The sequence below is a fragment of the Populus trichocarpa genome, chromosome 3 (assembly GCF_000002775.5).
Source record: "Populus trichocarpa isolate Nisqually-1 chromosome 3, P.trichocarpa_v4.1, whole genome shotgun sequence".
NCBI classification, from domain to species: Eukaryota; Viridiplantae; Streptophyta; class Magnoliopsida; order Malpighiales; family Salicaceae; genus Populus; species Populus trichocarpa.
In genome coordinates, this window is record NC_037287.2 from 20035545 (window position 1) to 20051369 (window position 15825).

The 15825-nt window shown below is 33.8% G+C and overlaps 3 protein-coding genes across 3 annotated transcripts in view; all 3 read left to right on the forward strand.

Moving 5' to 3' along the window:
* Nucleotides 1–1019: 1019 nt before the first annotated feature.
* LOC112327014 (uncharacterized) lies at nt 1020–6267 on the forward strand. The gene is made up of 11 exons (XM_052451264.1): nt 1020–1193; nt 1451–1512; nt 1619–1773; nt 1896–2186; nt 2391–2520; nt 3268–3375; nt 3494–3596; nt 3690–3815; nt 4583–4776; nt 4994–5121; nt 5731–6267. The coding sequence occupies exons 2-10, from the start codon at nt 1460–1462 to the stop codon at nt 5088–5090; spliced, it is 1257 nt and encodes a 418-aa protein (XP_052307224.1). The 5' UTR covers nt 1020–1193; nt 1451–1459; the 3' UTR covers nt 5091–5121; nt 5731–6267.
* A 411-nt stretch (nt 6268–6678) lies between these two features.
* Nucleotides 6679–8457, forward strand: LOC112326859 (trihelix transcription factor ASIL2-like). The gene has a single exon (XM_052451265.1). It carries the CDS (start codon nt 7149–7151, stop codon nt 8244–8246), a length of 1098 nt encoding a protein of 365 aa, XP_052307225.1. The 5' UTR covers nt 6679–7148; the 3' UTR covers nt 8247–8457.
* Nucleotides 8458–15240: 6783 nt separating this feature from the next.
* Nucleotides 15241–15825, forward strand: part of LOC7460229 (putative disease resistance RPP13-like protein 1) — a 39532-nt gene continuing 38947 nt past the window's right edge. Inside the window, exon 1 of the mRNA XM_024597615.2 lies at nt 15241–15764. Coding sequence (XP_024453383.2) covers nt 15265–15764 — 500 coding nt within the window. The 5' untranslated portion in view covers nt 15241–15264. The remainder of the gene's footprint in view (nt 15765–15825) is intronic.

Here is a 15825-nt window from a genome sequence, read left to right on the forward strand (position 1 = left end):
AAAAGTGTATGAAATAATTTTTTAATATTGATATCATCACTTTAAAATCACTTAAATACATTAAAAAAATATTAATATAATATTTTTTTTATATTAAATGTATTTTTAAAAAATTTAAGAACAATTTTAAACGCATTTCTAAATATTTTTTTAGTTGAGTTAATTGAACACTACGAGATAGCAATAATAATAAAAAAAGCACCTTTTACCTAAAATCGTATAACATCATTGAACTACTCTACTAATGTAATTAATCACTAATAATAGAGATATTTGATCAATAAAGATAAACAACAAATAGCTGCGTCTACTAATGTAATTAATCACTAATAATAGAGAAATTTTATCAATAAAGATAAACAAAAAATAGCTGTGTATCATTAATTATCATCGCTGATATTATATATACTCAAATAGAAAAAAAAAAATGTATACACCCAAGGAATACAAAAAAAAACACAAACATTCGAATTAAAAATAAAATGAAAGCTCATAAGCATTTGACATACATTAGCATATCTTATATCAATTAATACCTATGTTAGTATTTATTTAACAAAATCTAACAAATCATTTTATTTTTAAAAAATATATAAACTCATTTATTCAAATTTAAAAAAACAAAACTAAGTACATCTATTTAAAAAAATCATGGAAGAATTTGCAGTAATTAACACGTCAAAACAGTCATTAAGATAGAAAAAAAAAACAAACCCCACCTAGTCCAAATCGAGTTAAAAATATTACTCTCCCAATTAGATTCCTAAACTCTCAATAAATCTTCAATCAAGTATCGCCATCTATTTCCGTTAACGGATTCCATCCACCCTCACACACTTTCTCATAATTTGCAAAGAGCATAGATGGAGACTTGAATTTCTAATTTCGCAACACTTAAAGGACCCAATTGAATACAAAAACTCTTCAAGGACTCAGTCAAGACCACCCTTATACCTGGAGTACTCTTACAAGGCTTGCCTAAAAATAGTCCCCGTTGTCGCAACCCGTATTGCTATCCATTTCATCCATACCGGGTCGAAAAAAGAAACCATTTCCTTTCTCCGTTGTAAAAAAAAATGCTAAAAAAAAAGCTTCACTGTGAAGCTCTTAAAACTCTCGCTCGCTCGCATAAGCAAAAACCTCTTCTCTCCTCTCTCGTTCGCGTTCGCATGCTTCTTCGATCTCCGCTCTAGGTATCTCTATAGTCTCTCTCTCTCTGATTTATCTTTATCTCCTTATTTTTTCCTAATTTTATCTTAAATTTCATTTCAGGTGAAATTTGTTGATTTTTTAATTACTAGCAGTTTTTCTATTTATTTATTTTCTTTTTTACTCTGCTTGATTGCCTCGGAAACTGTAGAAATGCGAAGAAATATTAGCTTCTAAATTACTATCGCGTTTTTTCAATTTCGCAAAAAAATATTGAAAACCACAACATTTTTTTTTGCAGAGGAAAATCATGCCGGACGTGCAAGCTCTTGTCAATGATTTTCTTATCAAGCTTAAAAAACGGTGATTATTTTTATTATTGTTATACTACCGTGCATAGAGTGATTTTTGTTTGTTTGTAAAAATGAGATTATAGGCTTACTTTTGGTTTCGTTTGGTTATTTGGCAGTAAGATTGAGGGTTCGCAGGCGACGGCGAGGCAGGCTGCTGAACTGTTACGATCAGTTATTTCGCAACAGCGAGTGCCTTACACGAATCAGGCTGGAGCTTTAATTGATGCTGTGAGGGCTGTTGGGGAGCAGCTGATTGCTGCCAATCCTGTCGGTAAGCATTTCATTTACTTTAATAAATAGATACTATATTTGAGTGTTTATGTCCTGGATTGGCGTGTTTTGTGGTTTTCATTGATGTTTGTGTTGTTGGTTGGTTGTGTGTGCTGTTTGCAGAGTTAGCTGTGGGTAATATTGTGAGGCGCGTTTTGCATATTATTAGGGAGGAGGATCTTTCTCTGACGACTGCTGCTATTTCGGGTTTGAATTTATCAGCAACAAGTGATGGGGATGATGATGATGATGGTGATGGCGAGCGAGATGAGCATACAGTTCTATCAGCTGCTGCTGCTGCGAGAAATGCTTTGCGTCCGCCTTCCTTGCAAACCCTACTGGAGGATATGCCTGAGTCAGTGGCTATTCCTCATACTTATTCATCGGGAGGTGATTCTGAAGGAAAAAGCAAATGTAAGTCTCTCATGGTTGTTCAGAGTTTTTATATCACTGCATCATATCATATGGCAGATTACCACATGCTTCGAAGTTGGATAGATTTTGATTTGGTTGAACGAGTATTTATTGCTGAAACTTGGCTGATTGTTGTGGCATGGCATGTGGGGTGCATGTGCGTGCGAGGAGTATCTTGACATGTAAAGATTTTTTCTATAACAGCTGCTGATAAAAGTTCAAGAACTCGAAGGTTGAAGCATGATGTCATTGAAGCAGTTAACGAGCTTATTCAGGATATTAACACTTGTCATGAACAGATTGCTGAACAAGCAGTGGAACATATTCATCAAAAGTAATTTTTTGCCATCAAGTTCATTTTTTTACCCTATTAGCTCCTTTTCTTTGCTTTGGGTTGCTGGCACTAAAGTTATGGTTAACATTCAAGAATCAATATGATGGTCTTTAGTTTATTATGGTTTTCACTCTAATTTCGCTATGCATACCATGTTTCATTCACGAGCATCCATGGACAAGCTTGTATTCCATAATTGGCTCTCATATTTCACCAGTTGTGTATCTAGTTTGATTCTGAATAGTGCTTTTTGTTTTCACCTAGCATTTAGCATTATGAAAATGATTTTGCTCGAATTAGTAGTATTTGAGTTGAGGTGATTGAGCGAAAGAATTAGAGACAATTGAGTCTATACTGTGGGTTATCATGGGATATTTGGATGTCTTCATTCACCAATTGAGTTCATCTGCTGGTTATTATGGCTAATGGGGTAGCCATTTTTAAATTGGGTGTCATTGCATCACTTTTACTGTCTAGTGAGCTCCTTTTTTGTGCCTTAAGTGTTGGAGTGTGATCTTTGAACTGAAAATTGGAGTTTCAAATGTGGGTGTGACACCATCTTTCAATTTTTGTTATCTTTCCAATATTTTCCAGTCCTAATGTTTTCTGTCAAAGAGAAAAAGTCCTAGGTTCAAGTAAAGTTTCAGATCAGTCATCTCAATTGCATGGATTCTTAATTGCTTATTATATTAATCCATTGCTTTTGACACTTTGTTTTACTGATTCGATTATTAAACATCTTTTCAGTGAGGTGATATTAACTTTAGGTAGTTCAAAGACAGTGTTAGAATTTCTTTATGCTGCAAAGGAGAAGAAAAGATCATTCCGGGTATTTGTTGCTGAGGGTGCTCCAAGGTTTGTACAAGTCACTTTATGTTAGTTACATTGCAAAATAACTTTTTTTAGCTGGTTGGATTTTAGTCTTCTCTTTGTTAAATACAAATTTTCTCATTGGCAATTGGTATTCAACTAGGTATCAAGGGCATCTTCTTGCAAAAGAACTGGTCACAAGAGGTTTACATACCACTTTGATTACTGACTCAGCAGTTTTTGCCATGATTTCCCGTGTGAACATGGTATGAGAGAGTTTAGTTTTTTTCTTTTCTTGTCTATTTTTTTGGTATTGGTCTGCTTACTATTTTGATCCATCTTAAATTTTTTATGGAAAGGTTATAGTTGGAGCTCATGCTGTAATGGCCAATGGTGGTGTGATAGTACCTGTTGGGCTGAATATGGTTGCACTTGCAGCTCAAAAGCATGCTGTACCTTTTGTCGTGCTTGCAGGCAGTCACAAGGTAATTTAGCACAATAATATCCCTTAGAGTTTTGGTAGTGAGCAAGTAAACAAACTGCCATATTTGAATTGCTTGTTCTGTTTTTGCTATTGAATGGCATGCTGCTGTCATACTGCTTTACTTGTGACGGAAAATAATGGCAACTATATAGCAATAAATGGAATGTCTCTTCTGTGGCCCAGAAGATGTTTGTCATTTCCTTCTCTGCATCTTTTTTCTGTTAGTGTTGGTGTTTGTTGCAGGGCCATGTGCCAGCTCATACTGACCTAATGAAACCCAAATAGGCTATAATTTGATTGAACTACAAGCATAAGAATTGCAAGTTATAAAAAATAAGTCCCGCCTTTGGTGCTCCTAAAATCTTAACATTTTGTCTTTTTCTAACTTGTTGCGTTCTTCTGAACTCAGATCATTGTTTATTATATTTATTTCTAGATTTTTTTTTCTAATGTTTAATTTATAGAAATCTAGTACACATAACAGGGATGAAAATGCCCAGGGAGGACAGAAATTTTTTATGAATCCAAACACGAAGACAAATGAAGAAAAACAAATATGGAATTTCTTTGTTTAATTGTAACTGGATGGTGTCAATAGTTAATCCTTGTGTGTTTTGTCTCTGATTTTGTGGCCTTGCTAATTATACAGTCAGTAAAACGACTTGGATAATGTTAATGACTTTTGTGATGGTAGACTTTGAATTTTAAATACTGTTCTGATTCTTGCTTTAATCCTTCGTACACTTGGCTGTTTTTCTTGGATGGAAGCTGTGTCCCTTGTACCCTCACAATCCTGAGGTCTTACTAAATGAATTGAGATCTCCATCCGAGCTTCTGGATTTTGGAGAATTCTCAGATTGCTTAGATTTTGGGAGCGGTACGGGCTCTCCTCTTCTTCATGTTGTCAATCCAGCATTTGATTATGTGCCACCAAAGCTTGTTAGTCTGTTTATCACTGACACGTAAGTTCTAGTACTTTTGAGGACATCTTTTAATGTTAACCACTGATGCAAATCATTGATTAGAATAATACTTATTCCACTAAACAGTGTTAGGTCTCTGGTGCCAAATCAGATGGATTTGATATAATTATGTCAAGTTCCAACTTCCAAATCTTAAATTATTTATATTTTCATCTCATGCAATTCTAACCGCTGTTAATTTCTAATTACTTCACAGTGGAGGGCACAATCCATCATACATGTACCGACTCATTGCAGATTATTACTCCGCCGATGATTTGGTGGTGCGAAGAAGGGTTGCTTTGGGAAATTGAGCTCAAGTCACTTTTGTTTACAATATTATCTGTAAGTTTCCTCATTCATGTTGCTTTGTTAATGGAAGAATAGAGTTTGCCAAGTACATACAGATTTTCACCATGAAGAAAGTTTGCTATCTGAAGCACAAATCATGCTATCTTTCTTGTAGTCTTTCACTGAACAAATGGAAATGGAATCTGTTAGTTGCTAGAATGACATTTCTCATCATCTCAATTCCCTTTCAGTTATTTCTTGTCTTTCTCTGTATGAATTTGCTGCCCCCTCCCCCCGCACTGTTGCTGAAGTTGTTTTCATTTCTCTCATCTACCGTGGCTGATCTCAATTCAGATTGCTTTTCACAAATTATGCATCGCAAAAGGATAAATGTTTGGGTAATGCCTGCCCTTGTGTTGTATATACATTGCGATTCCATTACGGAACATAAGCTGTATCCATAGTGTCCACATGAGGGTATCTCATGACCACTTAAAACTCAACTTCTTTGTTTCTCTTTTGTTGCAATTATGTTAAATTATGATAACTTATAATGCTTAGTAAGTGGTTGCAAATACCAATAACTTCAACTTTCTTGGGACATAATAGGGCCATTGCTTGTTGTCGCCGCTTTTCTGATATTTTCCTGTTTTCACCTTTCAGGTAGTTTAGGAGTTACCATGGTAAGAAGTGATGGATGAGGATAGAGTAGTTTTGTCTCAGTGTATGGAAGCATTTAACCATTGTTTATGCTGGAAGAGAAGCAAACTTGTTGATAGGGGGCAATGCGAGGGGTAGACTAGCCAGGAAATGACCATTTTTTTTTATTATTATTGAAGCAAAGGGCTAAGAGCTAAGAGCTACACTGAGAAGGAACGAATGCCATGATGGTTGTAGCAAGTTATAAACTATGTATGCCGTGTCAAAACTGTGAAAAGGAAAGGAAAAAGGAGCAACAGGTTATATCGAGTTTAATCGAAAACTTGAGAACAATTTGCACGTGGAGAATGCGATGGTTAGTGGGCTGTGTCGTGTGAGCACATTTGAAAGTACTATGGTTTATTAGTTTTTGTTAGGAGGAGTTTTCGGTTTCCAATACCTGAAGTTTTTTTTTTTTAAATCTTTGTATTTATATTTACTTCTCCTTTTATCTTTAATTTCTCATGAATATGAATAAAAGTACCAGATTAATTTGAAAAACTTGAGCTTGATTAGGGTTGGGTTTTAAGAGACTCTTTTCAAGTGTGTTTTTTAAAATATATTTTTATTTAGAAATGTATTAAAATATTTATTTTATTTTATTTTTGATATTAATATAATTAACAAAGTAAATTTAAAATTAAAAAAATATTTTTTTAAAAAAACATGATATAATTGTAAAATTAAAAAAAAAATATTGATAAAGTCAAAACCTAGTTGATCAATAGGGTTGATTTATGTTCTAGTTGCCAAATAAACCCAGTTCAAACTTGTTGAATCAATATTAAGGAAATTGGAAATTTGAAGTTCAAATTTATTTGATCAACATGAAGTACATTTTTTTTAAATGAAAGATGTTTTAAAAAAGTAATTAGCTTGATACTATGTGAGTTTATCCAATAACCTAATAATTTGGTTTTTTAGGAGCAGTTCCAAACCACTCTGATAACATCCATGTTGAATAAGGAGAGAGACTCTTGATCACCTGTAAATTCTTCGGAATGTTCAAACTGACAAAAAAAGAGAGTATAGAAGTTGATTTGATGAAATATTAAAATATAGGGACCAAACATGATTTTTATCAAAATAGTAGTCACTCACATACACGTGCTTTCACCTAGCAAGCCGGCAACACAATTCCCAGTCCAACTTCCATCCTTGCCGGTGACGGAATATAGCCCCCACCAATCACATTCCTCCACCTCATCCTTTCCCTTCTGTTCCTCTCCCATCACTTGTCTCCTCTTCACCATCACCGTTTCTTTCCCGTCAACCATAAAAAACCCAACACCTTGAGAAAAAAAAAAAAAAAACCACCCCCTGCCCTCTCTCATCAGAATCATCAAAATCAGATCTGATTGTTATTTCATCGACTGCCGATCATGGAAGACGACGATGAGATACAGTCACACTCAAACACCACCGAATATTCCTCACCGTCACCACCACCACCGAACGGAAGAATCACCGTATCTGCTCCCGCCGCCGTGCATCCACAGCCGGTACCACCGCCACCGCAACAGAACAACAAGAACCGCTTAGCACTTGTTTTGCCGACGAAGCCGAAAGTGAACGGAGGCGGAGGAGGAGGAGGAGGGAGAGAGGACTGCTGGAGCGAAGGAGCAACGGCGGTGTTGATCGACGCCTGGGGAGAAAGGTACTTAGAGCTAAGCAGAGGGAATTTGAAGCAGAAGCATTGGAAGGAGGTAGCGGAAATTGTAAGTAGTAGAGAGGATTATTCTAAGTCTTCGAAAATTGATATTCAATGTAAGAATAGAATTGATACCGTGAAGAAAAAGTATAAATTGGAAAAAGCTAAAATTGCTTCAGGTGGAGGGCCGAGTGGTTGGCCTTTCTTTGATCCTTTGGATAGATTAATTGGCTCCACAGCGAGGATTCCTGTTGTTGGAAATGGTAATGTGGGTGGTAAAATTCCTACTAGGGTTCGTAGTGGTAGTAGGAGGGGTGGTGTGAATCAGTATCATTTTCGGAATCAGAATGTGAAAATTCGGATTCTGAAACATGAGGAGGATGAGGATGATGAGGAGGAGGGTGAGGAAGAGGAGGGGGGTGCGGAATCGGATGATAGTTTTCCGCCGATGAAGAAGAGGAGAGTGGTGGTGGAGAGGGAAGTGAGGGGGAAAGTGGGGAAGGAAAAAAGAGGAGGAGGGTGGGGGAATTCGATCAGGATGTTGACGCAAGCAATGGTGAAGTTTGGGGAAGCCTATGAGCAAGCTGAGAGTGCCAAGTTGCAGCAAGTGGTGGAGATGGAGAAGACGAGGATGGAGTTCGTGAAAGAGTTGGAGTTGCAAAGGATGCAGTTTTTTATGCAGACACAGATGGGGATTTCGCAGTTGAAGAACGCGAGAAGGGGAGGGAATGCTACCAGTAATCATTATCATCATCAATACCATCGTCATCATACTGGTAACAATATTAATGCTAGCAATAATGTTAACAACAGTGATAGTGATAATTAAGTGAATGTAGAGTTGTTGGTTAGTGTTAAAATTTTAGAATCTTAGATTTTATTAGGTTTGTGTGTTTTGTAGTAGAAGAATGCCCCATTAAGGGTGGAGATTTATAATGTTAGCTGTGTTGCTTATGGTGTTTAATTTGGAGTACAGTGATGTGATTTCATACTTATTTGTGTCAGCATGCATTTTGCAAAGGGCACTAGCTTGATTAATAGTTTTTTAGAGAGTCTGTTAACGTAGCAGATGTGAAGTTTACATTTCAAGGGACGAGTTCTAGTTCTACAGTTACTGCTTTAATTTGTCAGCGGCATCTTTACTCAATTTCAGCAAGGGATTGTCTGATGTTCATCTATAATAGCAGCAGATAACTAATTGTAGCTGAAGAAAAGCTATTATAAAGAATGGTATGCGAGAGCGATTTCAGAGGGACACATCAAACGGGAGATAATTTCTGTCTCTTTTCAGCACTGTCTCCTCTCCCCTCTCCCCTCTCTCTTCTTGCTTCCTCCCCATGAACCCGCATCCTCCTTCCCTTCTGTTCTTTCAATCTATTGGAGAAGATGTTGTATTGGTGGTGAAACTGCTTGCCTACAATATTTGTGTTCTGACCTTCATTGGTGTTCTATGGCTTTGTTGCCGCCTTCTAGCCTTTTGGTGTTGCACGGTGCTGCTGCTTTTTGGCTGTTTCCTCATCTCCGGTGTTACATAGGCAGCTGCTGGCTCCTCTTGTATCTTTTGGGTTTTGGCATCATTTGGTTCCTGCCATTTTCTATTCTCCGGCCGTAGAAGCTGACAGCAATCCTCCGACTCTGTTCTCATGGTCAGATGCTTCCTCTGTTTTCTCCTGGCATTAAAATCACAGCTCACCCTCAAATCTTATTGCCTTTGGTCATTTTCTTGAATGGTGCTTGGTGTTGTCTTCGAGTGTTTGCAGTGTCGTAATTTGCTGGAGTTTTTGTAGTATTTGAATTGTGGTTGATTGAGCTGCAGAATTAGAGGGAATTGAATCCGTGCTATGGGTTATCATGTGATATCATCATTCATCAACAATTAATTGAATGGGTTTCTACATGAAATATTTTTAGTTTCTTAATCAATAATTTGAAGTTTTTAATTGGAAGTCAAATTATTCTTAGAGAATAATATAATTAAACTAAATCTTGGTTAATTGATTGCTAGCAGAGGTGTAAATTTACATGGCTTCAAAATGAAGCTTATCTTGAATATCTTCCACTTAATTTTATCAAATAATATAATTTTGAAATAAATTATTTGTAGAATAATTTTGAATGATATAAATCAAATAAATGTTAAAACATTCAGTTTTGTTGTACCTCTCATTTGAAACTAACGCTTTGTATGTTTTTTATAAAATAAAATAAATCCTAAACTTCTTATGGACTAAAATGTTTTTATAGAAAATATGAGGATTAAAAAACATTCATGAACATTTAAGAAAAGCTTTTTTTTATCTCTGTGGGCTAGGTATGATGTATGCAGGTATGGATATGGGTCTTGGCTTAGAATGATAGATATGGGTCTAGTAGGAGCACAATATTTTTTAATGGTAACGAATGAGCTACGCCTACCAGGCTGGTTGCTCAGTCTTGTTTTTTTTTTTTTACTAGAATTCATTTCTTTATAAAGCATGAATCTGTAACCAAATTTGCTTAATCTATAGAAAATAAAAGCGATAATCTTTTTTCAAAAATTCCACCATCTTCCTCGACCAATTTTTTTGTTTTTGTTTCTATACATATTATAATTAGTTACAAATATAATACCCAATTTAATAAAATCATAAACAAAATTCCAAGACTTTCCACACATCAATTTATTTTCTCTTTATATTATGAATAAAAAAAATCAATAAGAGATGAGGAAAAAATCAAAGAGGAAAAAAAATAAAATTAAAAATATCTTAAATGAAAAAAAATTAAAGAAAATGAAATTAATTATCGGTATATTAGAGGCCTTTTGCTATGTGCTCATAGTGTCACTATAAAAAATGATAAGTCTTAAATAATTATCGTTTTTTTTTATTCTAATAAGTAAGAGACAAACAGATATGTCTTAAATAAAATGACTCTTCGTGATATACAAACTCACGGTTAGGCCTCCAAACTGAGGCTGTAACGAGCCGAGTTACAGCTTGGATCTACAAACCCTGGATCTACAAACACTGAAGAAATTTCATGGGAAATGGGCTGATGTCAGATGGAGAAATTTCTGTGCTGATGCCAGCTATGTTGTTGCCACTGGACAGAGAGACTTCTTCAACCACCAATCAAATTATTCTTATTGACTTTCTGTGCAGTTTGGCACGGTTTTGCTGTCAAAGTTCAGAAACCCTAGCTATTAGAATAGACAAGTGTTTGTCTTTGTATTTTAAATTATTATTTTTAATTGACTCCACAAGAGAGAGATGCCATCCCCGCAATACAAAACTCTCGAAAAAATAATGATCGTGCCATCACCGGTGGTTGTGCTGTTCTATAATATCACAAGCCACACGAGTAGCTGATTAGAAAGATTTTGTAGGCATGGCATGATTGACGAATGATGGGGGAAGGGGCAATGGGAGCCACATGATCCATTTCATGGTTGTTCCTTGCTTGTAGAAAGAAGATCATGCCATCAAGGATCTTGCGGGATTGCTATCTTGCTCGGTGTTGATTTACAATAATGGCTGCACATGAACCCGTCCAGCAGAACAAATCCCCACAAGTAATTGTCTATCACACTCAAATTAATTTGAGATTTCTGTTTCACTGCCTCCAGAGAAGAATATAGTTATTAAACCTCTCTCTTCTCCTTCAATATTACAGTAACGATGTTATTTTAAGATTTTTTTTTTTAAAAAATAAAACAATTATTAAGCTTTCCTTTGAGTTCAAACAAATCAAGGTTGCTTATTTGACCTGCCTGCGGGGCTTTGCTCATAGAATAAGACATGTAAATCTAGGAAAGAAAAAGTTTAATATATAGTTTTAATTTTTTATTTGGTTTAAGACCCACCCAAAAATTTAATAACCACAATGTAATTTGATGTTTGTGTTCCATGGCTTCGTGTTATGGATGCGTGCTATTGCAAAAAAATAAACAATGTAGCTTGCCAAATATATATATATATATAGCTGTGTCTTAAGTTGCTTATATAACTAATTATAACTTTTAATCTCTATAAGCCCAACTACATCATTAAAAAGAAGTTCAATTGTCATTTCTAAAATTAATTGAGTCCAAGTTATTGATAAAAGTATTAGGAAATCAAGTTTTTATTTATTTATTTATTTATTTATTGTGATTTTTAATATATTTATATAGTGAATTTTTTAGAATGTGCATACATGAAAATGAAACATCAAATATGTTATTGATGGTTCGGAAATAATCCCAAAGTATACCAAATAATTCCTTCCAATCAATCCACCCCATTCTTCTCTGGATCGTGTTAAAAACCATGCTGTATATGTTTGATAATGCAGTGAATATAATTTTACAAAAATATTTTTCAATTAATAAAATATTTATTAAAGAAATTTTCAATCAATCCACCCCATTCCCTCCTGCTGTGCTGATGATGGGGAATGGGAGATAGTTCAAAGGATTTGCCTCACATTCAAGTATGCAACTGTTTATGGTTAGCCTCACATATAAATAAACATACAAGGTTACATATATATACTATGACAAGTCCTTAAAATTCCTGTTGTGATAACCTAAAATTTTACTCTCTTTTTTACTATATATATTTTTTTCAAATAATAATAAAAAAATGATGGAAAAAAAAATAATGATAAAAAAATGAAATGAATGAAGAATAAATTAAATTTTGGTTTAAGACAACATAATTGACAGTTCAGGGACTTAATTAAACTTTGGATTAGTTTAATTAACCAAATAAAGGGCTTAAATTGAAGAGTTGTTGACTTTTGAGACTTAATTGAAATTGAAATTAGTTTAATTAATGAAATAAAAGGGTTTAATTGAAAAAATATCAAAGTTTGAGGCTGATTTGGATCAAAATTGCAAGGAATTAAAATTCAAAGACCAAATTGAAAAGGTGGGGGGTACCATAGGGAGCTTAATTGATTTTTCTAGGGGTAATTTTGAAAGAATTAAAAGTTGAAGAGTCAATGAAGGACTGAATTGAGAAATTTAGAAACCTAGGATTGTTTCGTAAAATACGCTGAGATGCAGGGGTCTAATTAAAGTTTATCCAGGGTGCTTAATTACAAAACTTCAAGGGCAAAAACGTAAATGACCATTGACATCAAACAATGCCATTTCCAGACGTTGTTCATCTTCTTCACTCGACCGAAAAACAACAGATGCCCCTGCCATCGCCAACCATTACCATTACTCCTGTAATAACGGTCTTGAATGTCTTCATTGTCAAGGAAAACACATGACATTCTTTGCCTATAAAAGCTAGAGAAGGAACCGAACACAAAAAAGAAGAGGGTGGGCTGACAAAAGAAGAACAAAAACAGAGGAGGAAAAAGGACGAAAACACGAAGAAACAGTGGAGAGAGAAGAGGGATAGAAAAAAAATAGAAGAACCCAAAGGAAACAACGAACATAAAAACAAAAAGTAAGAGGGTGGGCTAACAGAAGAAGAGCAAAAACAGAGGAGGAAAAGGGGCGAAAACACGAAGAAACAATAGAGAGAGAAGGGGGATGGAAAAAAAGAGAAGAACCCAGAGGAAAAATGAACAAAAAAAAAAGAAAAGAAATGGGTGGGCTGACAGAAAAAGAACAAAAAAAAAGAGGGTGGACTGACAGAAAAAGAACAAAAACAATGGAGGAAAAAGGGCAAAAACACGAAAATACTTTTTTTTTTTCCTTTTATGTTATATTTTTTTCACACGGTAAAGAAAAAATAAATTGATAAGAGTTTTTTATATTATATAAAAGTTGAGTGATCATAATTTTTTTTCATTTGAGGTTGGGTTAAATTTTCTTATTAAAACATGTTTGTTTTTGTATTTTAAAAATGTTTTAAGAAAAATTGAATGTTGTTTCTTTAATTGAAAATAATATTTTTTTATGTTTTTGTATTATTTTGATGTGATGATACAAAAAATCCATTTTAATTTCTTTTCTCTTAGTTTTTTTTCATACGGTAAATAAGAAATAAATTGATGAGAGTTTTCAATACATCGGCAACTAATTTATTTTTCTTTATTTTTTTCTCTTTAATTTTTTTGTTCTCTTATTGATTTTGTTTTCATATTGTAAAGAGAAAATAAATTAATAAAAGCCAGACTCAAGAAGATCTCCATAGCCCTTTTCTTTTAAAGATATTTTTAATTTTATGTTCTTTTCCTCTTATATTTTCTTTTCTTTTCTCTTATTGAATTTTTTTCCAAACTGTAAAGATGATATAAATTGATATGACTTTTTTTATATTGTACAAAAGTTGAGTAATGATATTTTTTTTTCATTTCAGATTGTGTTGAATTTCCTGATTAAACCACGTTTGTTTTTGCGTCTTAAAAATTCTTTGATTTATTTTTGCTAATTGTTAATTTTTTTCTTTACTTCAAATTCATATTTTTTTATGTTTTTGTATTATTCTTTTAAATAGTTTATTAAAAAATATATTGAGATTGAGTCTGGTTGTAAAGCCAAACCCAAGAAATTAGAAAATTCTTAATTTTTTTCTTTACTACAAATTAATATATATTGATGTGTTTGTATTATTTTTTTAATATATTGAGATTGGGTCTGGCTGCGTAGCTAGACACAAAGTTTTTGGGATTGGCTCTGGCTAGGCAGCAGGACGCAGCGAGACCTAATCTCAATATATATATTTTTAAAAAAAATATAAAAAAATATTAATTTGAAGTAAATAAATAAAAAAAATCAAATTTTTTCAAAGAATTTTTGAAACACATAAATAAATATGTTTTTAATAAAGAAATTAAATCCTACCTGAAAGGAAAAAAAAAGTATTTTCACCTAATTTTTATACAATATAAAAAAATTACATTAATTTAATTTCCTTTTATATTATGAATAAAAAATTTAATAAGAGACAAGAAAAAAATTCACATAGAAATTTCTATGCTGATGCCAGCGCTAGCTATGTGTTGACACTGGACAGAGAGACTTCAACCACCAATCAAAATTTTCTTATTGACTTTTTGTGCAGTTTGGCACGGTTTGCTGTCAAAGTTCAGAAACCTTAGCTATTAGAATAGTCTAAAGTGTTTATTTCTGTATTAAATGTTTTTTTTTAATTGACTCTACAAGAGAGAGATGCCATCCCCGCAATACAAAACTCTCAAAAAATATAATGATCGTGCCGCCACCACCGCTGGTTGGGCTGTTACGTAATTGTTTTTTTTTGTTTTTTTTTTTTTATAGTTGTTATTTTTGAAAATATTTTTTATTTTTTAAAATTAATTCTTAATTTTTAATATTAACATATTAAAATGTTTTTAAAATATAAAAAAATATTAATTTAAAAAAATAAAAAAACATTTAATTTTTTTTAAAATATTTTTAAAATACAAAAGAATTCTATAACCAAGCCACCACCAATGATTGTGCTGTTTTTTAATATCATATTTAGGACGTGAACGAAGTCTGTTAATATAACTCATATTCTTGCTCCCTCAGGTACGAAGAGCCCTAGAATTTTCATGGGAAATGGGTTGATGTCAGAGGAGACAGAGAAGCGTACTTTCAGAAGATCATGACCCAAATCAACGGCTGAAATCCAATCCCTCGGTGACACATTGCATGATTGGAGACTGCTGGTCTCTAGTACGAAGAGAAACAACAGCTGTGATGAAGGAATCTTATTTTATTATTTTTTTAAAATATTTTTTATATTTTAAAATTAAAAATAAATTTTTGAAAATAAAAAATTATTTTTATATATTTTTAAATAAAAAATATTTAAAAAAAAAGCTATGCCAGCACCAGACTCCTTATAAGAAAGAGGGAAGGTGATATTCATTATAACTTTACTGCCCCGCCTCTCTCTCCTACCTGCAGCAGCCACTAGATGTTCATGGCGTCTTCTTCTTCTTTGCCTAGACCTGGTTGGGTTTACGATGTATTTGTAAGTTTTAGAGGTCAAGATACTCGCAAAAATTTGACGGACCATCTTTACACTGCTTTACACCATGCAAGAATCCATGCATTTCGAGATGACGAAAAACTTCGTAGAGGTGAAGAAATCTCCTTACAACTCTCCAAAGCAATACAAGAATCCAAGATTTCTATAGTGGTTTTCTCCAAGGGCTATGCTTCCTCCACTTGGTGTCTTGGTGAACTTCAAAAGATTCTTGAATGCAGACGACAACCAACCGGGCAGATTGTTCTACCTGTTTTCTATGATATCGATCCTTCTGATATTAGAAAACAGACGGGGAGTTTTGCTGAAGCCTTTGATAGACATGAAGCACGTTTTAAGGAAGAAATGGAGAAGGTCCAAAAGTGGAGAAAAGCTCTTGTGGAGGCTGCAAATTTATCTGGGTTGGATCGTCGCAGTATCGCAAATGCGTACTTCTTTACTTTCCCTATGTCGATAGCAAACGCTTCTAACTTTTAACCTTATTACATT

Coding starts and splice junctions, on each gene's coding strand:
- LOC112327014 (XM_052451264.1), top strand. CDS start 1,460: ATGCCGGACGTGCAAGCTCTTGTCAATGATTTTCTTATCAAGCTTAAA. Junction 2,187..2,390: donor TTCTGAAGGAAAAAGCAAAT/GTAAGTCTCTCA, acceptor TTTCTATAACAG/CTGCTGATAAAAGTTCAAGA. Junction 3,597..3,689: donor TGATTTCCCGTGTGAACATG/GTATGAGAGAGT, acceptor TTTTATGGAAAG/GTTATAGTTGGAGCTCATGC.
- LOC112326859 (XM_052451265.1), top strand. CDS start 7,149: ATGGAAGACGACGATGAGATACAGTCACACTCAAACACCACCGAATAT.